Genomic DNA, 22,396 nt, shown 5'->3' with positions numbered 1-22,396 from the left:
TGCGATGGTGGTGGGAAGTGGCGAAGGAGGTGGGCTCCAGGGTGTTGGAAGCGAAGGTAGTGGCGCAGCGGCTGGAGGTGGGCGGCAACGAAGGAGGTGGGTTGTGGGGTGTTGGGCGCCAAGGTGGTGGTTCAGTTGGAATATTGTTTTTCTTTCTTAAAATTAGGATGTGAAATTATAATTTTACCCCGATCTAAATCTACTTAAAGCGCACGTTTTCACGCAGTCGAGATATTTTCATTTTATTCCCCTAAAAATAAATAAAAGGGCAAAATGCTACAAAACCCAAAGGATGGGCGGTCGATTGTTAAAAAAATATGATTAGAGGGAAAAGTGCAAAACTCCTTATATGTTGGGAGAGTGTTTGTTATTAACCATTGATAATATATATACAAATATATATTAGTAAAATAACACATCTATCGCACATGGGAGCACCTGTTGATTGCATAATATAGTTAGGCACAAATCAATACAAATACATGAGAATATACATGAGTTGTGAAAAACAACAAAGAGGAGCTGACTCACTTTCTCGGTATGCGATTGGAGGACCATCGAGGAATTTGTCTTGGACTTCCCTCAATTCTAGGACGAGCTAAGAAAGAGGTTCTCAAAGGTACCAGAGACAAAATATGGAAGAAACTTTGTGCTAGAAAGAGAAATGCTTATCACAGGCAGGAAAATCGATTATGGTGAAAGTAGTTTTAGATATACTTTTTGTCATCATATTCATTTTGAGATTTTATGTATACTTTTTGTCATCATATTCATTTTGAGGTTTTAGATATACTTTTTGTCGTCATATTCACAAATTTTTATACTAGAAATGACACGTGCTCTGCACATTTATGGCACGTGATGGCATGTATTGCATGATACAATTAACTAAAAGTACATGAGAGATTGCGTGAATTATGAAAATATATAAAATAATAGTCAAATAAATTCTTAAAATCTATATAACAAAGCAAAACAAGGAAAAAATTCTCGATCATATTAGAAGAGTAAAATATTTCAATATACTTTCCTCAATTAATTCTACCAAAATGATAAAACTACAAACATTGATCAAAATAAGATAATTAAATATATTGCTTTTCATTACCACTCAAGAAAATGTGTTAATTAATTCACAGACCATTTTTTTTTAAAGTTTTGACCATGTGATTCTCCTAAAATTTGTTTCTTCACAAACAAATAATTATAAATTTTCTTTACAAACAAATAATTCTGAATATGACTTAGTTTTATTCCTTTTCAAGCAAGCAATTTTTATTATTTTTTTAATAACAGAACGAGAAATCAACTGATTAAATGAATATCAAGCACGAGAAAGTTTTGACATCGTAAGTACTTACTTTATTTAAATAAGACTGGATATGATCGTCTTTCACTAAAAGTTTAAAACATGAAAATGAACTTTTACAAGTCTGAAAGTTCACGTTTCCTTCTAATTAATTTCTTCCTAGCCGAAAATAATTTTGTTTGATGGTAAAGATTAACCAAAACATCACAAAGATAAATTAGAAGTAAAAAAATATGTTGGACCCCATCTGAATTAGAATTAAATGAACAACAAAAATACATTACTATTTTATTTTTTTTCTCTTCGACACATTGCAAATAAAACAAATACGAACTTATTTTTTTGACTTGTGAGTTTGTTTCTCTAGACATCTTCACAAATTATTTATTTTTAATTAATTAAATTTAATTGAAAACTTTCAAATTTTGTATAGGGTTAATAGAAATATATAAAATGAACAATATATATATTGATTCCATCCTAATTCAAATTAAGTGCACCACAAATTAACACATGTTGCTGTTTTATGTTTACTTTTTGACATTTCCGACGTCGGGGGAAAAAAGAAAAGCAACATAAGCATATTAACTTATTTTTAACCTATAAGTTTGTTTCCCTAATCACACAAATGATTTCTTTTCAAACAATTAAATTTAATTGCACACTTTATTTTTTTATAAGTTAATAAAAATATATAAAATGAATAATTAAAATATATGCATAATCGTAGTATGAAATTAGAAATACAAGTATATTTGACAAACATCATCAAGTATAATTAAGACAGTTTTACAATATTATATATATAAAAGAATACATCTATTGCACGTGGCGATATGTGCAAATTAAATAATGTAGGCAGACACAAACCAGTGAATATAGATGAGAATACACATGAATTATAAATCTATTTCTGAGCCATCTTGGAGATAACTTAAAATAGATGAACGTTTGGGTCAGTTTGTGTTCTTTGTTTTGGGGGCTATTTTCAATTGTTTAAGCCTTATTTGCATTATGTTAATGTATATCTCGTCTCTGGCAGAATACGTTTCTCCCTCACCTTCTTGCACATAAGCTTCAAATCGAGTGGTGCGGCGGTTTTGTTATAAAGCCGCCTCCTCCATCATGAACTTCATTGGGAAATCCCACGCGGGTTGGTGCTGCCTTCGCAATCTGTCAGTGCTGGTTTTTTGCCGCGAATTCTTACCCCCACTGGAGATGGAAACGATGGCGTACATATCCATTTTGAAAATGAAGTTGACCTTCTTCAAATCCTTGGCATATCGTAGTCTCTAACAGTCCATCTTTACCGCATAAATCCCATGAAATAGAAGCAGTAACATAACAAAACAAGAACCCAAAAAATAATTTCAAACATAGTAATCATGTTTTTAATTTATATTAATTTAACTTCTATAGTTGGTCACCTTAAGTATCTGTGATTTTCAAGTGAAATTTTTTTATTGCTACGTTAATAATTGAATGGGAAATCAATTTATTAAAGCAACATCAAGTGCTATAAGAATTTGACATCGTAAGTACTTGCTTTATTAACTAAGAATAGATATGATTCTCTTTTAATAAAATATTAAACACAAATATTACTTTTAACAAGTTGGAAAATTGATGTTTTCTTCTAATTAAATTATTTCATTTAACAAGTCATCTTGATAAATTATTTCTTTTGATGCAATTGAACGCTTTCAAATTTTTTATAAAGTTAATAAAAATATATAAAATGAATGATTGAGATTTATGTATTGACAAGTACGATCAAATTTAAGATGGAAATAGAATTACAAAAAGAGTTTGAGATAGTTAGAATCTATTGATCGTATTTATGTCAAAGACGGGAATATGTATGGCATTCATTTGAGGTTTTAAACATACTTATTTTCATCATATTCACCAACTTTGTTTACTAGAAATGAGACGTGCTCTGCACATTAATGGCATGTTTTGCACGATAAAGTATACGAGAAATTGAGTGAATTATGGAAATATATGTAATAATAGTTAAATAAATTCTTGAAATCTAAATAACAAAGCTAATATTTTTAACTAAAGCAATTTAAAATGCACTGCTACCAATTTTATAATAAGTTGGAAAATTAGATGCTAATTAAATTAATTAGTAATTAAGAGCATTCTTTGTAGTATTTAAGTTTATAAAAAATCATTAAACTAAACTACTTGACATTATAAAATTAATATGTTTGAGGCAATTATGCAATTAATGTATTTCTGAAGGTATAAAGTACTATATACTGTCATTGGGTTAGAGTATACGGATACTAACAGGATTTTTAGGTGAATCTGTTATGCTGACTTCCATTCGGGCATCAAGAACTCTGAGGCATGGTCTTAACGTCATCAAACCTACGCCATTATGCATGCACGTGTTAGGAGAAAGCTACATCAAGCTCCAAGATGCCCGCACTTTGAAACTTTATCACTCAATAGGTCGAACCCAGAAAAATTCAGATTTCTTTTTCCCGAGAGAAGATTACACACTCAAAAAAGATGTAGCTAAGGCAAATTGGATGATCACTAAGCTGTGTCAGGAGGGTTATATTTCTGAGGCACGTGAATTGTTCGAAGAAATGCCAGAGCGGGATGTGATTTCATGGACGGCTTTAATTTCGGGTTATGTAAAGTGTGGTCTGGTTAAAGAAGCTAGGGAGTTGTTTGATAGAGGTGATGCCGAGAAAAATGTGGTTACTTGGACAGCTATGATGTCCGGATACTGGAAAATAGGGAGAGTTTCTGAGGCTGAGAGGCTTTTTGATGAAATGCCTGATAAGAACGTGGTCGCTTGGAACACTATGATTGACGGGTATGTAAGAAGTGATAGGATTAAGCAGGCGCTCCACGTGTTCGAGAGGATGGAAGAGAGGAACGTTGTTTCTTGGAACATTGTGATCTCAGGTTTGGTAAACTGTGGAAGGGTTGAGGAGGCGAGGGAGTTTTTTGATCAAATGCCTATAGGGAATGTGATTTCTTGGACTATATTGATATCAGGATTTGCACGAAATGGGAGGGTTGACGAGGCTAGATTACTTTTTGATAGGATGCCTGAGCGGAATGTAGTCTCTTGGAATGCGATGATTAGTGGGTATGCACAAAATACGAGACTGGGTGAAGCATATAGTTTGTTTGAGAAAATGCCAGTAAAGGATGTGCAGTCATGGAATACAATGATCACTGGTTTTATTAAGAATGGTGAATTAGAAACAGGATGGGGGTTGTTTAATCAAATGCCAGGAAAGAATGTTATTTCCTGGACTGCAATGATAAGTGGGTGTGTGCAATATGGTAAAAGCGAAGAAGCATTGAAAATATTCTATTACATGAGCAGGGATAGAAAGGTGAAGCCTAATGAAGGGACTTTTGTGAGTGTTTTGGGGGCTTGTAGTGACTTAGCTGGTCTTAGTGAAGGGATGCAAGTTCACCAAGTAATTAGCAAGACTGTTTATCAGGAAAGTGAGTTCGTGATATCTGCACTAGTAAATATGTATTCAAAATGTGGAGAGCTGGTAATGGCTAGAAAAATGTTTGATGATGGGTTGGGATGCGAGAGGGATTTGGTCTGTTGGAATTCCATGATTGCTGCATATGCTCACCACGGATGTGGAAGAGAGGCAATAATGCTTTTCGAGGATATGCAAAACGTAGGTGTCAAACCAAATGATATTACGTATGTGGGATTGCTTTCTGCTTGCAGCCATGCTGGCCTGGTGCAGGAAGGGTTAAACTACTTTGAAGTGCTTTTGAGGGACAAGTCCATAAAAGTGAGAGAAGATCATTATACATGCACTATTGATCTCTATGGTCGAGCAGGAAGGCTCCAGGAGGCATTTGATTTGATAGAACAACTTCCACTTAAAGCATCAGCATATGCTTGGGGAACTCTTCTTTTGGGGTGTAATATCCATGGTAATGCTGATATAGGAAAACTGGTAGCAGACAAACTCTTGGATTTGGAGCCAGCAAATGCTGGCAGTTATGCGCTTCTATCGAATATATACACTACAAGTGGGAAGTGGAAAGAGGCTGAAATGTTGAGGTTGAAGATGAAGGATGGGCGCTTGAAGAAACAACCTGGTTGCAGTTGGATTGAAGTAGGGAACAAATTCCATGTGTTTATTGTTGGAGATAGATCTCATAGTGAAAGTGAAGCTATACATTCCTTGCTCTTAAATCTTCATAAGAAAATGAAGAAGATTGGTTTTTCACTATTTGACAATATTGTGATGGAAGAGATTTTTTCAGAGGATAATTTATTAATATAAGAATTCTGTCCATGCAAAAGGAGGGGTTGGTACTGGAAAATTGGATGACTAAATACTGAAAGTTCGGTATGGACAAACAGTAAGATTTTAGTGAACCCTTGCTGAGGTGACTCCAAAAGATGGCAACAAGGTGTACATTCTGATTCTTGTCATTTTGGAGCTTTAAGTATTGGTGGTATTTGTGCTGAAAATGAATTGTTTGGAAAAAAATGCATGGGCTATTGCTGGACTACAGAACCTTGAAAATGCATCTGGCTTGAATATTCCATTTCCTTTTGATGATCTTATCAACTGGTTGCTTGTATGAGATGATCTCTTAAAAAGAGTTAAAAACAGGAAGGAATAAAGTTGTTGGGCCATGTATTTTCTGGACCCAATTTGGTTCTGGCTGGAAGATACTCATACTCTAGCAATTGCTTATCTGCAAACATGGATGCCATGAATTTATTTTCAGTCAATCCCAAGAAAACTTCCTGGTGGAGGACCCTTGTCATTAGGACATAGAGCAAATTCTGATGCTAATTGGCTGGGCAAGGGACACATGCAGCAGTATGGTGTTAAAGGGCTGGTTCAGTCTCTCAGTATTCTCACTTCTCAATCCTCGTTGTCTTTCTCCTTCTCCCTCTGCTTTTCTACAGTAAAAAGCAAAGATTAATATTATTTATGCCTTCTGCACTGACAAACGAGATGACTGTATTTTGCTCCTTGCTATTATTGGCTGCCCCTTTTCAAACAGCGCTTTCAAACAATATTGGCTATACTTGTGCCCTTAAAGAAAAACGAAAATGAGTTTATTAAATATATACATTTCTCAGGGATAATGTTCTTGCTTTCAGGTTTTCTCCATATGAACTGGAACAAAATGCATGATGGTTGCTTACAGATTGGAGGAAGTGCACAAATTCGCATACATAGGTTGTCTGAGTGTGTGCATCGGATCCACACTGCAGATGTACGATTTCCATTGAGGGTCAGTAATTTTCTTCAATAATAAACCAAGACCCAAGAATTTGTTCATGTTCATTTATGCTAGCATGAGAGGTTCATTTCGAATTTTCAGTTTTTCATCAGAGAATTAGCAGATAGTAACTTAGTACATATATATTTCATGAAATTTCTTTCGACAGCAACAGGATACAGAGGGAAGCAGACAACAAAGCAGACTGTTGTTTATGTTGTAAGTGATAAGCTAATTTTGTCCCAAAAGAATATCTACGCAACCGTGCAATTCATGGTTGTGCAGTCTGTATTAAAATACTACCAGTATGTCAGTGTGAATCACATTTGGGTTAGTTATATAACAAATATATGCAGAGAAACTGTATGAATTATTTAACACTCTGGTGTGAACTTATTATTCTTCTCTGTAGGTATCAGCAGCGTATCTAAGAGTTGTTAATTAGGTGTGGGATCTGGGTGGCAATCCACTCCTTTCTTAATTGCTGTAAGTTCTCCCGAGCCATTTTAGTTTGTATTGGGTCCCAATGGTTGGAGTCTGAAAAAAACCAAGTTCATATGATTTCTCTTGCACTTGTTTGTAATTTTGAATTTAATAAAATATCAAAGTCGGACATTGGATGACGAGAAAAAGATAATATTATCGTTAGAAATGGTAAGAGTATCTAAACAGACGAAACTCTGTTTTTTATTTGGACCGTACCCGACTGCACTCCGACCTAATACATCGTCTTGGACCAGTAGGCCTCGATCACACTGACAATAAGTAATTAGATGAGAACACATATACCTATATTCATTTTGACGTATAAGATTACTTACAAAAGTTGGTAACATTTTGATATACTAAATGCCTATGCATTTAATATTTGGATGCGAATTCGTATATTGGGAAAAATAAGCTAATGATATGATTATTTCATTTAAATCTACAATGATATGTGAGTGAGGTAGCTGTGGTGGTGTGATCAACCTGTCATTACTTTATATTTTTTTTGTTTCCTTTGATGGAAGTCATAATTGTGGAGTTCACTAGTGGGTTGAGATGTTGGATCTCTTCTTTTTTGTGTCGTTATTCAGATTGTTTTTTTTTTTTTTTTTTTTGAGTTGTAAATTGTATTTTATATTCTATTTTATTCAATATACATGTATATAAAAATGATATCATATAAAAGAAAAGTTACACACTACATATATATATGTTAAATAATATAAAAAAATGCAAACAACTCCCTTGTAATATCGCAAATGAGCAAATTACCCCCTTATGAAAAAAATAAATAGCGATTTACCTTTATATATTTTTTAAAATACAATAATTTATCCCCCCATAATTTTTAAAATGAAGCAATTCATTTTAAAAAGTATAAGGGGGTAAATTGCTATACTTTTTTCATAGGGGGGTAATGTGCTCATTTTCAATATTACAGGAGTAAATTGTTATTCACCCTTAAATAAAATAATAGATGAAATATGGGTTGCAACAGAAAATCCGATACAATCTTTATTCAAGCTTCCCCTGTCGCGGAAGATTATATTTCTCGTATGAATAGGTTTTATTAGCTGCAATTAGACCTGGCAAATCTTAATTAAATAATAATGTGTTACAGGTCTTTCCTTAATATATAATTATGATAATATCAAATAAATTACTTTTTTCTCTTTGAACAAGTTAGGTTTTCATTAATGTAGCTATCTAATATAACTATATTATATTATATATATGTATATCCGTAAAATAAAAAAATAAATCACAATTATTGAAGGGTTCACGTGTTTGACCTTAAAAAGAACAAATAATTGCAATGGCATACAATTTTTTTGATTGGGATGTTAGATATTCAATACATTGCAACAAAGATATTGTGAATGTAGATAAAACAAAATCCAGAGACATCATCCATGTGGGAAGAATTTGGGAACTTGTAAATATGATAAAGGAAAATGGAAAATTTTATACCGTTGATGAGTGTATCATACGATTTATGAGCATCGGCGTAAACGGGACAGTAGGGATGGCACCTCGCGTCCCCGTCAAAAGGAGTTGTGTATGTGACATGCATGACGGCCAAGAATTGCATGTGATTAAGAATTAAGGTCTAATTACACGATAAATAAAATAAATAGTTTCATTCCATCAAACATGTTAATAATAATCGAACTCACGTTGTGTATGCTGCAACGTTTGATTTTAACCATTAGATCATAACGTCGATAGTTCATCAACATGAATTAGTAATGCATGTGGAACAATCCATACTTAATAAAATAAATTTCTTCATCAAATTGTCCAATTTATTAATATCTCCCCACGTTGCAATTTTCAGTACAAAGTGATTGATTAAATTGCATACTGAAAATTTTTATGCTATGATGCATATTCTAAATAAATCAATAATATATTTACACATTTATGACTATCTATTTGTATGTATATCACAATCGAACTTGGTCGAATTTAAATTAATAATATAATAAGTGCAATATATTTATTGTTTGATTGATGTACATTTAAAAAAATTTATCAATAACATGATAAGTATATTATATTTACTCAGTGATTCATTTGAATCGAAAATTTGGATAAATTTTTTTCATATTTTATGGAGGATCACAATCCACTCTAACTTAATAATATTTTAATATGAGAATAGAATAGTATTAAGATTTTTATTGTAGCCTTGTGATAATAATAATAATAATAATAATAATAATAAACAAACTTGAAAACCTTCAACCACAAGTTCCAAAAACTAGCAAGCAAGATTCCGTAATACTATAACCAGTCTTGTTCAGTTCCCTTTCAAACCAGGTTGCTTTTCCTCTTCTCTAATCTATATCTATATCCCACTGCATTAAATTCGTATTTCCTCCACCCCCCACCCCCAACTTTCTCTCCACCATTGACAACTCCATTCCACCAACGCTTCATCTTCAAGACTCTGTTCCGTCTTTCAGTCCTAATCTTTAGTGAAGAAAGGCCAAGAAAGATAAAAGGGGAAACAGCTCAATCATTGTACTTTTGCATACATTGTGAAGAAAGGGGGAGAGAGGAGAGGGGAAAAAGAGATCAGCTTTCATTTTCTTTTTTGGTTGGTTTTCGTTTCTCAATCGTCATCATGGGTTGCTCTGCTTCTCGTCCTGCTAATTTTGTCACTCAACAGCAAAATCCCACATCTAATTCTTCTTCCTCATTTTCGAATTCCCTGCTGCAGTCTCCTTATTACTCGTTTTCGGACCCTTCTTCTACGCCGGTTTCCAGAACTCTTTCTCTCCCTACGCCTTTAGTGCACCACCCGCCGTTGAGGAAAGGAGACTCTAATCACTTTGTTTCTCTCACTTCTACCACCTATGGTTCGCTTGTGCTCGTTGACCCCCCAAACCCCAGTTTCGACGGCCAAGATTTTGCGAATCAGACTGCCCAGATGGGGAAGATTCAAGATTTTGGTAATTCTGAGGACCCTTTATCCCCAGACTCGGTTATCAACACTTGGGAGCTCATGGAAGGCCTTGATGAAGAGGAATTTCATTTCCACATGGTTGACTCTCCCAGAAAGCCAGGTAATGAGGAGATGGATGTAAGTGAGATAGTGAAATCTTATGAGTTTGTGGAGAACCCGGTATCTAAGCCTTTGTGGAAGCACTTATCTGAGGAATCGTTGCTGGCGAAGATGGACTACAATGTGGTATCCAGTTATCAAAAGGCGTTGTTGGGTAGACACAATGGATGTGAAAAGCCTAAAGACATTTCGGAATCTCAAAAGGCCGAGTCTTTGGAGTCGAATGATGTGAACAATTTGGTGTCTGACAGTGATGAATCTTCTTATTTAGTGGGTGCTGAGGATAGGATTGTATTGTATTATACTAGTTTGAGGGGCATAAGGAAGACTTATGAGGATTGTTGCGCTGTCCGGGTGATTTTTCGGGGCTTTAGAGTGTGCATTGACGAGAGGGATATATCTATGGACCGGTCGTATAGAACTGAGTTGCAGGATGCCTTGAAAGGACAACCGGTGAGCTTGCCACAGGTGTTTGTTAAAGGGAAGTACATTGGTGGCGCTGAGGAGATTAAGCAGCTTAATGAGACAGGAGAGTTGGGGAAGCTATTGGAAGGCTTTCCACTTAAAGATCTGGGGTTTGTGTGTGAGAGTTGTGGGGATGCAAGGTTTGTGCCGTGCCCAAATTGCAACGGGAGTCGGAAGGTTTATGAAGAAGAAGAAGGAAAATTGAGGAGATGTCCTGATTGCAATGAGAATGGATTGATTCGGTGCTCTGGTTGCTGCCCTTGAGCTCAATTGCTCGTTAAATGAGAAGTATTATGGGTCTCTCCTTGAGGTTATTTATCGAGTGTTGCTGCTAATGGGTGGTGTATCTATTCGTCTGCGCTCATGTCTAGTCTCATTTATTATTAGTGATTGTGTAGTGGGTATTCACGTTCATAGTTGGGGCAACCTTAATCAATAAACAAGTAACATAATATGCTTGTTGCCTATCGTGTTGGAGTTTGAGCAGATTGTAAATGTTCTCTATTATTTCTCTAATTGAGTTTAAACTTGCTGCTTCCTATGCACAGCATTTAGTACCGTACTCTGTACAATATTTTGTAGAGTCGAGTATGATGGATTCTTATTATTGCTTTGTTGATGTTTGCTTTGATTCAGAGAGAGATATGCAAATTTTCAAATGCTCTTGGCTATGGAGTTGATTGCTATGTGCTAAGCTGATATGTTTATATGAATATGCAGCATGCAGCTATCATGAACATTAGAAATAAAATTAAATGCACTATCATGAATGACTCATGCTATTTCATCTTTCTTATTATCATTACCTGAAACCTGAAACCTTAAGGTTTGTTGTGTTTACAACAGCTGCGTTTGGTGCAAAAAAACTGTAAAGGTATTGGTAGTCTTTCTTCCTGACGATGGTTTTCCTTGAATGTGCCTCATTTAACCTGTTCTTGTTCTGTCACTAAAGTGCATCATAAGCCAAAAGCAATTGGTAGCATGAACAGACTAAAGTGAACAAATACTGGATTTTGATCCTGAAATTTAAGTTGAAAGTGCTGTAAAAATATGTCATGAACACACTATGCACTTAATGGAGTTGGCACTAAATCCCTCTTTGCATTTTGAACTTTGAGTTTTTGTGCAAATGGCGGTAATGGTAGAGGGCTTGAAGATGGAACAATTTGCCAACAAGGTCAAACTTCGGAAAAACCACTTAGCAGGTCAGTTTACTTTTCCTTTTTCTGGTCTTGCTCTTGAAGATGGCTGTTTTCTTCATATTGTTCATTGACTACTGTTTTGCACGCTAGCTTTCTACTGAACGAGTAAAGGTTTATGCAGTCATGCTCTATCAACTATTGGGTTCTTTGAAGGGTAAAAGGATAGTTGGATATTCCAAAAGCCAGACTTGGTTATCTATCTGATATGTTTTGATAAGATTTGAGTTTTAGTAGAAAGTTACCTTTGATACCAGACTATGATTATTTTGAGCAGACTGATTGAATTGAAACTTAATCTTTGTTCAGGGGCATAACATCTGAATCTGGAGGAACAAGTGAAGGGAGGGATCAAGACCACCACTCCATCAATGTAACATATCATATGCTAGTGTCCACTTCTACAAGATGGCTCTTTTATGCACACAATTCTTGTAATATTCACATACAATCTAGTTTGGAAAAGCACTCTGTAACCTCAATTTTTAAGTGCTTGTTTTCAGAAATTAAACATCTACAATCATTGGTTATAGATAAAACGAAAAAAACCATCAAAGTCGGACTTTAATTTTTGAAGGGGAATAAATCATTTTTAATCTATACTAATATACAAAGGAAAGAGTTTCTATACTCGTAAATGGCAGTTAATGACATTGTCTTACTAATTTTTGTAAAGTCGAAAATGTTTTTCAACTAATAAGATAACTAATTTATTCAATTTTTTGAATCATACATTAATATATAAAAATTGATGTAATGTATTGGTTTGCATGTGTTACTTTTATTTATAATATTTTAAAACATGAAAAATTATATATTATATACATGTAACAATGGGGTGCCACAATTAGTATGATTAAATAGATATAAACCAATCAGGACCTTGTTATACTTTTAAAATGTTTAAACCCAAATTTTATTCTCATATTTCCAACATTCTTGATCTCGAATGAAACACTATTTTCATGTTGAGCCAAAAACCCACAGTACATAGCGGAAACCAGAGTACTCTTACAACGGCCCAGCAGCACCAACCACAGATAGACCTAGAGATTCCATTTAAACCAATAAACTTCTCCCAAAACCCACAAAGATTTTGGTCAGAAAAGAGAAGGAGAAAAGCCCAGAAAATCCAGAGAAAGAGAAATTCAAGCAAGAACGAAAGAGAAGACCATATCAAAAAAAAAAAAAAAAAGAATGAAGCAAGAAACAGTGGTGGATGCTGATGTTGAAGAGAACTTCGGTTCCTGTCTGACCAGTTTGTTGGACGATGGCAAGATTGAGAGCCACAGATACTATCTGGCGCGACGAACGATGCTGGAAATGCTCAAAGACCGTGGATTCGCGGTGCCCAGTTGTGAGATTGAGGTTTCCCTTCAAGAATTCCGAAGCAAGTACGGGGAGATGCCTGATGCTGATGACTTGAGGATTTCCGCTCTTCATAAGGATGATCCTTCTATTAAGGTCACTCAATTTTGAAACTTTTCTCGCTCTTCTTGTTTCCTTTTTCTTTCCCCTTAAAGATTTTGCTTTTTGCTCTTTTCTGTTTCTTTTGATGCGAGATTAATGTATTCCTTCCACATGCATGAGGAAGTTCTTGAGTTGAAGATTGTTACTAGCTAACTCCGATTGAGCTATGTCCGTGTGCATTACGCTTTTCTGGTGTCTATGTGTGTGATTTTCATTTCTTGGTTTTCTTCCCCACTTTTTTATTTTCACCAGCATGTGTTTGTTTGTGTATCTGTGTTGGGATTTGGGGTTTTGGTACTCTGGTTGCAGTTTTTTTTCCCCTTTGCTTTGGGGGTAGGGGGAAGAAATTCTTGGTCCCGATATGGCATCATAGAGAAATTCTTTGTGAACATATTCTTCTTGAATGTATTAAATGAAAACATAGTTGGTTGAAATCTCTGGTCATTTTCATGTTTGAGAACTTCTCTAGAAGTTACTTCTTGCAACAAGACTCAAGTGAACTTTCTCCCCAAGTTTTCAACTGTGCCATGACACAAATAGGTGGAAGTCTCTGCAGACCAAAGCGTCCATAGACATTACATATATGCAAATTTGGTTTTGAGCTTTTAAATTGAGTTACATATAGTCCCATTACGAAGAAGTCAAATAGATCTTCCACGGGAAAAGGCCAAAGATTTATAAATTTCGTCCCCTCTCTTGATTCATTTTGTTGCAACTCTCGTTTGGTATACTTAAGTAGTTTTCTGAAGTACCTAATTCTAATATTTGAATCTGCTGAGATTTTCATGTTTCTGTTGCAGGTTCTAGTTATTTTCTGTGCTCCGAGCATAGTTAAAGTAAATGTCATCCGTGCCATTGCAACTCAGATAGTTAACAAAGACAGCTTAAGTCGGCTGATATTGGTAGTGCAGAATAAAATAACTAACCAGGCCTTAAAAGCTGTGGATCTTTTCTCATTCAAAGTCGAAATTTTCCAGGTAAAATTCCTAAATGCTTTGCTGTTAGCCCACAAATGATGCATTTATTCCACTTCCCCTTGTTGTGGTTTTACAACTATCGGTATCATCAGTAAATGCCTTTCTTTCAACTTTTCCTGTCTGCTAATATTTGAACTACATATAACTAATTACGTCGTGTTACATCATTTTGCAATTGAATGCTTCTTTGAGAGATTGACGTTCAGGGTGACTAAACTTTTGCTATGCATTTAGATCACCGACTTGCTTGTCAACATAACCAGGCATGAACTGAAGCCAAAACATCAAGTGCTTACCGATGAAGAGAAAGAAGATCTACTAAAGAAGTACAGCATAACTGAAAAGCAGGTTACTCTTTTATAATATGTCTACATTCAACGAAGTTAGCTTATTCAAAATACTCCCATCATCTCACATTTCAGTTCAACTTTCTTCTTTTCCAGCTTCCACGAATGTCAGAGAAAGATGCAATAGCTTGTTACTATGGGCTGGAAAAAGGGCAGGTCGTGAAGGTCACATACAGCGGTGAACTGACACAGTTACATGTAACTTATCGATGTGTTTGGTGATGTTTTATGGTTATCTGGCTAGAAACTCATTGTTCCAGATGTTAGGGCCTTCTGCTGCCTTGTATTTGTTCTGTGCAGGCAATGTTTTCTACAAATTTGGCCGACACTGCTGCTATAAAACTTGGGGAGTCCCTAATCTTTTCCATCTTTCAGTTTTAATGCTTTATTTAGAGTTGTGAAATTCTGTGTGCGCCTCTAAGACAACCTTGTGCTGTCATGGTTTCATGTCTAGCTTCTGCTAATATGGAGAATGTGCGTAATGTAAAATATCTGTTTGGGTATCCGTATGATTTATAAATATTGAGTCTTATCTTCTTTTCTTTTGGCTTTAACCAAGAAGTTATGTGCAATTTATAAACAAGGATTTGCTCAAAATCCAATTTCTAAAGACTAAAAACATGCCTAAATTTATCTAGCACTCTGCTGCAACGTTATACTGATCTGGTAAAATCACCAACCAAATACAGTATGCCATATCACAAGAACCTCTATTCACTTCCCTGCAAAATTATTTTTCTCTCTAGGCTTCATGTGAAAGTTTATTCAATCCGAATATCAGGGGGCTTAAAATAACATCTTTGTTTCATACAAAAGCACAGAAATGATCAGCCCTTCCGAGCCAATGCTGCTGCTATACCACCTGCTATAAGTCCTACAGCAGTTGCAGTGATACCGATTCCAATAACACCGTCTGCAATGCAAAGTAAACACAAGAATGATCAGGGTGACTATGGTCATAATTGTAAAGGGGCAACTGAGCTTTCAAAGTTCGGAGCATTACCTTTAGTGATTCGTTCTTCAACAGTTTTCTTTAGAGACACAGCTTGCCTCCAGTCAGGTGCAATCTGAAAGAAAAAAAGCATGTGATAGTTTCTTTTTTAAGAATCTAAGTGCTGGAGAAGTCATCTGCAACGTAAGTAGGTCATTGGATAACATAAAGAATAAAACCAAATAGTTGGATAACAAACCTCCAAGCACTGGTCCAGAAGCTGCCTGCTTCTTGGATAGTCGCCACTTCTGTAATATCCTACGGCAAGTAGATAAAGCTTCTCTCTCTTTTGTAATGGACTATTCGTGTTGGTTAGTGAAGCTGCCAGTAAAAGTCATGCATGCATTTGTGTTCAGTAAAAGTAAATGATGAACTAAACATCACACATGAAATGCATTTGTGTTCAGTAAATTACATAACATAGCTGAAACCGAACAATTTCAAATGGATTAGTCTTGCAAAAAATAACACATACTAACAAGACTTCCCCAATGATATTCTCATCATATAGAACATAAGTGAGAAACTAAGACATCAAAGATCCTCATTCATGGGAAGACATGGGAATAAAGGTCTCGTTAGGTATTAAAAGTATATTTAAGGACTTCATTTTACGTATTGCTGAGATGAACATCCAAATGTCATAGTTGATTCGAGCAACAATAGATTTGTGAAGGGGTACACTCAAAGGCATGGACAACTTAAACAAATCATTCACCAAAGAGCAAATATGAAAGTGTCAGCAATGTAAAAAGAATTTTCCTACACTAATGCAACCAAGAATTGTCAATCATTTCAAGCAGCATATAATGGAACTACGAACTCTGACAATCAATACTCTCCGCTACATAGTTGAATGAAGGTTCAGTTAAGCCAGGTATTTATCTTTTCAATGCTCATGAGTGAAAAGCTCAAAGTATAAATTTGACCCGTCTAAGTTTTCACCTTCAAGCATGGCTATCCCTCGTTGCACATCCTCAGGTTGTCTGGAATGAACAAGAGCCCATGACAATCGCATAATACTTTCATTTCTTTGATCATCAGATGCTTCTTTCGTGGCTTCTGCAACTTCTCTCTCACAGCCCTGCGATAGTCATGTGTAACAGTTAAATCGTATTATAGATGATAACCTGATCAATAAATCAATTGATAGTGATGCCTATATAGGAAAAGGATAAGCATTGCAAGGAAATTTCAGAAGTTAATTCACATTAGACGCAGAAGTGCAAACAACAACAAGGCTCTGCAATACAGAATAACAAGCTTTGACAGTATTCTTTCAGGTTTTCTCAGAAAGGGCATTTGCATCAAATTTAAGGAGATTGATAGGATGCGAGACAAAGTTAAGTGCTAAAGTGATATCCCATCCAGTTTGGTTGAGACTTCAGTTTTAACTCTTCTTTTGAATTACATTAGCCTTTAGATTACCTTTCCAGAGTAATTGACAAATACCCCTTTGGGTATCTAATAACAACCTGATTATTGGCATAATGTTCCAATACATCCAGTATTCTCTTATTTTTCTCATGCTGACTGATTTACAAAATTCACAGGTTGTTGCGTCCAACTTTCATTCCATGTCACACACAAACGCATAGTCAGGTATTCCAAATTCTAGAACTTCTAATCAAAACTTAAACCCTGTAAATGGAAATCTACCGCCAATAGAATTGAATTTGTTCCAAGTACAAAAGCTATTGGTGTATGATAATAAGGAACAGAATGACTACAAGAAGAATCAGGTATCTCAACCAAAGAGAACGCACTTCAGAAAAGAGTTAGAGATTTCAAGAAGCACCCGCCATGAGAACAAGCATAAAAGAAATTTCTCACAAACTCTTAATTCAAAGGACAAGCAACATCAATGTCTTTAAGGTACGTAACTCTTGAACTAATTGTCCTTTTAGTACAATTAGACAGCAGTGACCTAGTAGTTGCAGAGTATAATGTGATGCCACTGCAGGGTAATATAGATATCGCAGAAAAAGTTGATAAAATGCAATGAAAATTGGATTCTGAGAGTATTGACATCTTTATACTTGGCAACATCATTAATGAAACACCAACACAAAATGCAATGAAAATTGGATTCTGAGAGTATTGACATCTTTATACTTGGCAACATCATTAATGAAACACCAACACAAAAGGGTCACTGAAACTCGATACCTGTTGTCTTGCCACCAACAACAATATAGATATATTTCTCAAACTTCAACACTCAAACTGCTCATAACCACCATTTCTCCCTTCATAAAGACTTGACATCCATATCCAACAATTCACAATGACATACAAAACTTAGAAACAACAATTTAAAAGCATTTTTCAGAGACACATATGAGCAAAATATATGCAGATGTGTTCAAAACAACAAAAAGAGAAAACTAAAGCTAACGCATTATTATAAAGAATTCACCTCTCTAAATATAAACATTAACTGAAAAAGTTTGTATCTTTACAACAGAAATTGAAAACCCATCTACGGAATAAGGAGATAAAGCCAAAAAAGACTCTGTTCTCGTTGATGATTGCGATTTACATAAATTTCTTTCAACTAGAAGAAACAGCAGAAAAAGAAACGTAAGAAAAGAAGAAAAATGCATACGATGATAACATCAGGAGTGGACCAAGGGATGTGATCTCCACCGTTGAAGAAACTCGTGACGGACTCAAAGAATTGATTAATCTTAGCCTCCATCTTCGTATTGTCTTCAATGGAGGATAGCAACAAAAGAAAGAAACCGAACACTATTGAAAGGGAGAATCTTTTTCCTCTGATCTTCTAAATTAGTGTGATAATTTTTCTTTTTACCCCCCCAAAAAAAAAGGGGGTGTCGAATGTGATTTTTTTTTCTGATTAAAAAAATAATTTCATTAACACCCCTACTTTATAATTTATTTACCCAATTATTTTTATTTTTTTTGCATAATAGCATAAATTATTTTTACGGCAAAATATAGATCTAATTTATGATTTTTTATGTCTCTGGAAGATTTACATGTAAGTTTTAAAATATATGAATAATTTGTGTAAATAATGTCCATATTAATAATAGATATATGTGTAATGATTATAAATAAATTTATAAGTTAGAGAGTGAAGATATAATTATCCTTATAAAAAATTGGACTAGTTGACTTGGTTTATTTAGTGCAATTCTCTTGGGTTTTAAGTTTTAGGAAGGTGATGTATCACCAATTTTTAATGAAAGGAGGTATTGATGCAAATTGTGATGAATTTGAGTCCCATTGCCTCAACCCTCAACCCTCAACTTGCTCATCTTCATACTTTAATTGGGATTCTTCAAAAGTTGAGTTGTTAGGAAAAATACATATTAAAACTTACAAGCCATTCAGGTTTCTCCTCTAATGCAAATTTGTTACTAAAATCTATATGTTACTTTTCTCCAATAAATATTGTTAATTTCTTCTCTTTGCTTATTCTTTTATTTCCCTTCAATCATACTACTAAATTCATATACAATATTGAAATAATATAAAATTTAATCATTGTTGATGAATTAAACAAAATATATTAAGATACACTTTTCTTGTTTTGTTTACAATCAATTGAAATACAGGATGGATCGAAACTAAAGACCAGCACAAGTCTGAGTAAAATCGCGACTTCTTCAAAAATTCTTGCAAGAAAAACCTTTGAGTTTTCCATGGCTATGTACCCTTAATGCTCACGACAGGATGACCCTTTGCCGTAGAAAAGTTCGCACTGTTCTTGCTTCCATGTCCGCCGCCCTGTGAGCAGTATGGCCTCAGCTTCTCCGGCATGGCCCTGTAAACCCGCCACCACATCCTGTGCGCCGAGCTACTCGCATATCTGTGGAATCTCTCCACATCCCAGTTACAATCAAGTTGTTTGAAACACTTCCATGGCTTCAGGCCCGTATAATGCACAGCATAAACCTCCTTGTTTATCCAATGCAGATGATCATTGGGATCCACGAACACTTTCAGGTAGTTCAGCTGCGCCGGCAGGCGGTGCCACCATGCAAACATCTCGTTTAAGAACCCCTGATCTCCGCCGTTGTAGGATTCCACCACCCTCATCTTCTTAATCAGGACGTCGAACGTGCACTGCGACGGCTCCACCAGCATCAACCCGGAGTTGAAGAGGTGTTTCTGATAGTTTCCGGCGGCCGTCAGCTGAGGGTAGGCGAAGAACTCGTCCAGGTTTCTGTTTACTAGGAGGTCGGCGTCTATGAATATTAGTTTGTCGTAGAGTTGTTTGAGCTGCCATATTCGGAGTTTGCTGTAGTTCCACTCGTTGTAGGAGTGTTTTCTTGAATATGGGCTGCGTATGCGGCGGATGCGTTTGGTTTTCCAGCCGGCGGCGCGGAGACCCACGATGGATTCCGGTGAGATGTTGTCATCGGCAAGGAGGATGAGGTCTTTGGTTGAGTTCGATTGGATAATGCTTTGGGCTAAGACTATTGCACCGCAGACGTAGTCTTCTGAGGTGTGCAGGATGGTGATGTACGCCTCTCTTGGCTGTTGGAGGTGGTGGTTGGTTTGGCGGGCTATGTGTCTGAGCTTCGTCCATGCTTCTTCACCTTGAATTCAATCATAATAAACCATGAGCTAGATTGGTTTTATATATTACGAGCCGAAAAATATAATTTTAGTCAAAGTATGGGTGATAAGTTATGTTGAGAACAAAAATAACTAAAAGAAGTATTATGGCCAAAAGTCCTAATTAAGCTGGTCACGTGCATGTCATTTACATTTTTCATACTATTTTAGCAAATTCAAGTCATTTTTGTCCTTAAATTATGAATTTTTATTATCAAAATGAATTTATATATGACAAAAAATACGACCCTATATTTACATAATTAAAATTACATTTTTTCCTATATTTCATAACTACGTGACCACTATAGTAGCATTTTGATCGTGATTAGTATATGATAAATTGAAAATGTTTTCTGTAATTAAAAAGTATATGACCAAACCTAAATTAAATAAGTGTTTTTTGTAACTAAAAAAACAAAGACAAAACCGTACCATGATGGGAGAATGGAGGAAGGAATTGGCATGGGCCGATAGGCATGAGCAGGATTTGATTAATCCTCGTCAATTCAGGTTTGTAAACCCAAGAATTGCCGGTATTCCATAAAAGGTCGTCACATCTAAAAATCTCCCACATAGGGTCACATGACTCCACAAATACGGCAAACACCGCCCTGTTATTCTTCCTTGCGCTTCTAACTAGTAAGTTAGCCACCACTAGGTTTACTTGCAACCTAAGTACATTCCTCGACCCACCATCTTCACATTTCGACTGAGGAACCCTAGCAACTACTACATCCAACTGTTCATAATCCTTGAAAATTGGCATTGGAATATTAGGACATTTTGAATTTTCATCAATCCTTTCAGGAGCCAAGTCAGACCATCGAATGTCCTCCCCCACAGGGTTGAAGTGTACCTTTACCATCTTTGCATTTGCATGAAGTCCATCCATAATCTCCTCATCAATGTTGACCAACCCTATGTTGATTGTTTCATCTTTGAACTCCCGTGCAACAACCTCAAACCACTTAGGGTTCCTCGTGCTTCTAAGGTAGGCGGTCATGTTCTTCCTTGCACGTGTGTGAAGTTCACCCCTGATCCGATCCATGTTGGTCTGTCCTATTTTGATCTTTTGATCTCTCATGATCTCCCCTGAGACAACGTCAAACCACTCAGGGTCTCTTAAACTATTAAGGTATGTGGTCATGTTTTGAAACTCATCTTGCAAGTGTCTAGTGTAGTTGATGGTGAAAAATAGGTAGTTTGTGAAGAGAAATAGAAGGGCAGTTGAGAGCATGAGGAGAGGAAAAGTGAGGTGCTTCCATTTGGAAAACATGGAAGCCATTGTTCATTAGGCTGACATCTCTCTGTTTTCTCCTATATATGGGCAGGTACGAGGTTTTGACATGAATAAGAAACTGCCAAATTCTTGCAACAATGCACGTTACATTTCATTCTTGGTATCTAATCCTTTTAATGCTCTAATATTTCTACCTCGTTAAACCAAATTGGGCAGCGACATTATAGAGTTTCTATCTTGAATTTTTAACGAGCCCCTTGTTCCCAATATTCTATAATACTCCTAAATATTTCCGAAAATTCCTGTACTAAGTCAGAAAGGACATAATCACCAAAGATTCTTACTCGAACTGGATATGATAGAGTTATATAATTGTACTTATATGATTGGATACTTCTTAATATATACCATATACAGTGCAATGCATCACCTGATTATTTGAGTTTGGCAGAAACGACTTCATACCAGAATTCAGGCAACATGAAAGATTTCACAAATATTAGCCTCACATTGTTTAATGTACATTGTAATTCAAATAAAAGGAGTGCCCAATTCCGCCACCTTCATATCATTTAGAACAACCAAAAAAAAGAAAAAAAATATCATCATAAAATCATGAATGAATCCAAGCATTTATGCCAAAGTCGTATAATACCAAGCACCCTGTAATCAAGTGTAACACGAAGAAGGAAAGTGCAAAGACGTACGTATATTCCCAAAGCAAGAAAACAGATAACAGGGCATGTGAATAAGAACTTCCTGAGCCCTATGGACTTGTAGTCATTTTTGCCTGCATCTATAATCAGTGACGACGTTCATCCTAATCAGGAATCATCAACAAAATATTGAGACGAAATTAGGTAGATGCTTTCCAGAGACGATATTAATTCATCCACTCTAAAATGCATAATGTCAACTCAAAGTGGTTTTTCAAGATGATCCGGGAGGATCATTGCATCACAAGATCAGGACTTCAACGTCTTTTATAGTTACATA

General features: G+C 35.6%; 5 protein-coding genes across 9 annotated transcripts; 3 read left to right on the top strand and 2 right to left on the bottom strand.

The window, feature by feature from the left end:
- The first annotated feature begins 3,528 nt into the window (after window positions 1-3,528).
- Window positions 3,529-7,120, top strand: LOC105159888 (Pentatricopeptide repeat (PPR) superfamily protein). Of its 4 annotated transcripts, none has more exons than XM_011077100.3 (4): window positions 3,529-5,731; window positions 6,438-6,571; window positions 6,729-6,778; window positions 6,972-7,120. In XM_011077100.3, the coding sequence occupies exon 1, from the start codon at window positions 3,631-3,633 to the stop codon at window positions 5,599-5,601; it is 1,971 nt and encodes a 656-aa protein (XP_011075402.1). In that variant the 5' UTR covers window positions 3,529-3,630; the 3' UTR covers window positions 5,602-5,731; window positions 6,438-6,571; window positions 6,729-6,778; window positions 6,972-7,120. The 4 variants fall into 4 exon arrangements, with proteins under 4 accessions (XP_011075402.1, XP_088735938.1, XP_088735939.1 ...); XM_088879812.1 differs by having other exon boundaries at window positions 3,529-6,165; XM_088879813.1 differs by having other exon boundaries at window positions 3,529-6,182; window positions 6,735-6,778.
- Window positions 7,121-9,345: 2,225 nt separating this feature from the next.
- On the top strand, window positions 9,346-11,190 carry LOC105159887 (Glutaredoxin family protein). The gene has a single exon (XM_020693339.2). The coding sequence runs from the start codon at window positions 9,678-9,680 to the stop codon at window positions 10,845-10,847; it is 1,170 nt and encodes a 389-aa protein (XP_020548998.1). The 5' UTR covers window positions 9,346-9,677; the 3' UTR covers window positions 10,848-11,190.
- Window positions 11,191-12,787: 1,597 nt separating this feature from the next.
- On the top strand, window positions 12,788-14,943 carry NRPE5 (Eukaryotic rpb5 RNA polymerase subunit family protein). The gene is made up of 4 exons (XM_011077097.3): window positions 12,788-13,246; window positions 14,053-14,229; window positions 14,464-14,577; window positions 14,673-14,943. Exons 1-4 carry the CDS (start codon window positions 12,980-12,982, stop codon window positions 14,796-14,798), a joined length of 684 nt encoding a protein of 227 aa, XP_011075399.1. The 5' UTR covers window positions 12,788-12,979; the 3' UTR covers window positions 14,799-14,943.
- A 262-nt stretch (window positions 14,944-15,205) lies between these two features.
- Window positions 15,206-18,367, bottom strand: LOC105159885 (mitochondrial fission 1 protein A). Of its 2 annotated transcripts, none has more exons than XM_011077095.3 (5): window positions 18,176-18,367; window positions 16,513-16,651; window positions 15,767-15,888; window positions 15,580-15,643; window positions 15,206-15,489 (listed from the first exon to the last, which is right to left on the bottom strand). In XM_011077095.3, the coding sequence occupies exons 1-5, from the start codon at window positions 18,266-18,268 to the stop codon at window positions 15,404-15,406; spliced, it is 504 nt and encodes a 167-aa protein (XP_011075397.1). In that variant the 5' UTR covers window positions 18,269-18,367; the 3' UTR covers window positions 15,206-15,403. The 2 variants fall into 2 exon arrangements, with proteins under 2 accessions (XP_011075397.1, XP_088735940.1); XM_088879814.1 differs by lacking the exon at window positions 18,176-18,367 and adding an exon at window positions 17,987-18,121.
- A 694-nt stretch (window positions 18,368-19,061) lies between these two features.
- On the bottom strand, window positions 19,062-22,365 carry LOC105160051 (putative UDP-glucuronate:xylan alpha-glucuronosyltransferase 4). Its single transcript, XM_011077316.3, has 2 exons — window positions 20,593-22,365; window positions 19,062-20,138 (listed from the first exon to the last, which is right to left on the bottom strand). The coding sequence occupies exons 1-2, from the start codon at window positions 21,443-21,445 to the stop codon at window positions 19,243-19,245; spliced, it is 1,749 nt and encodes a 582-aa protein (XP_011075618.1). The 5' UTR covers window positions 21,446-22,365; the 3' UTR covers window positions 19,062-19,242.
- Window positions 22,366-22,396: the final 31 nt, after the last annotated feature.

Source organism: Sesamum indicum, linkage group LG4 (assembly GCF_026168435.1).
Source record: "Sesamum indicum cultivar Baizhima isolate 11 linkage group LG4, ASM2616843v1, whole genome shotgun sequence".
In the NCBI taxonomy this organism is placed as follows: Eukaryota; Viridiplantae; Streptophyta; class Magnoliopsida; order Lamiales; family Pedaliaceae; genus Sesamum; species Sesamum indicum.
Note: the sequence above shows the minus strand (reverse complement) of the source record. Positions and strands in the feature narration are given on the sequence as shown.

Excerpts from the sequence above, each read along its gene's own strand:
- LOC105159888 (XM_011077100.3), top strand. The coding sequence starts at position 3,631 with ATGCTGACTTCCATTCGGGCATCAAGAACTCTGAGGCATGGTCTTAAC.
- LOC105159887 (XM_020693339.2), top strand. The coding sequence starts at position 9,678 with ATGGGTTGCTCTGCTTCTCGTCCTGCTAATTTTGTCACTCAACAGCAA.
- NRPE5 (XM_011077097.3), top strand. The coding sequence starts at position 12,980 with ATGAAGCAAGAAACAGTGGTGGATGCTGATGTTGAAGAGAACTTCGGT. Across the intron at positions 14,230-14,463 it reads TCAAAGTCGAAATTTTCCAG|ATCACCGACTTGCTTGTCAA; the intron begins GTAAAATTCCTA and ends CTATGCATTTAG. Across the intron at positions 14,578-14,672 it reads ACAGCATAACTGAAAAGCAG|CTTCCACGAATGTCAGAGAA; the intron begins GTTACTCTTTTA and ends CTTCTTTTCCAG.
- LOC105159885 (XM_011077095.3), bottom strand. The coding sequence starts at position 18,268 with ATGGAGGCTAAGATTAATCAATTCTTTGAGTCCGTCACGAGTTTCTTC. Across the intron at positions 15,644-15,766 it reads TTCTGGACCAGTGCTTGGAG|ATTGCACCTGACTGGAGGCA; the intron begins GTTTGTTATCCA and ends TTTTTCTTTCAG. Across the intron at positions 15,490-15,579 it reads TGAAGAACGAATCACTAAAG|ACGGTGTTATTGGAATCGGT; the intron begins GTAATGCTCCGA and ends TTTGCATTGCAG.
- LOC105160051 (XM_011077316.3), bottom strand. The coding sequence starts at position 21,445 with ATGGCTTCCATGTTTTCCAAATGGAAGCACCTCACTTTTCCTCTCCTC. Across the intron at positions 20,139-20,592 it reads TCCTCCATTCTCCCATCATG|GTGAAGAAGCATGGACGAAG; the intron begins GTACGGTTTTGT and ends ATTGAATTCAAG.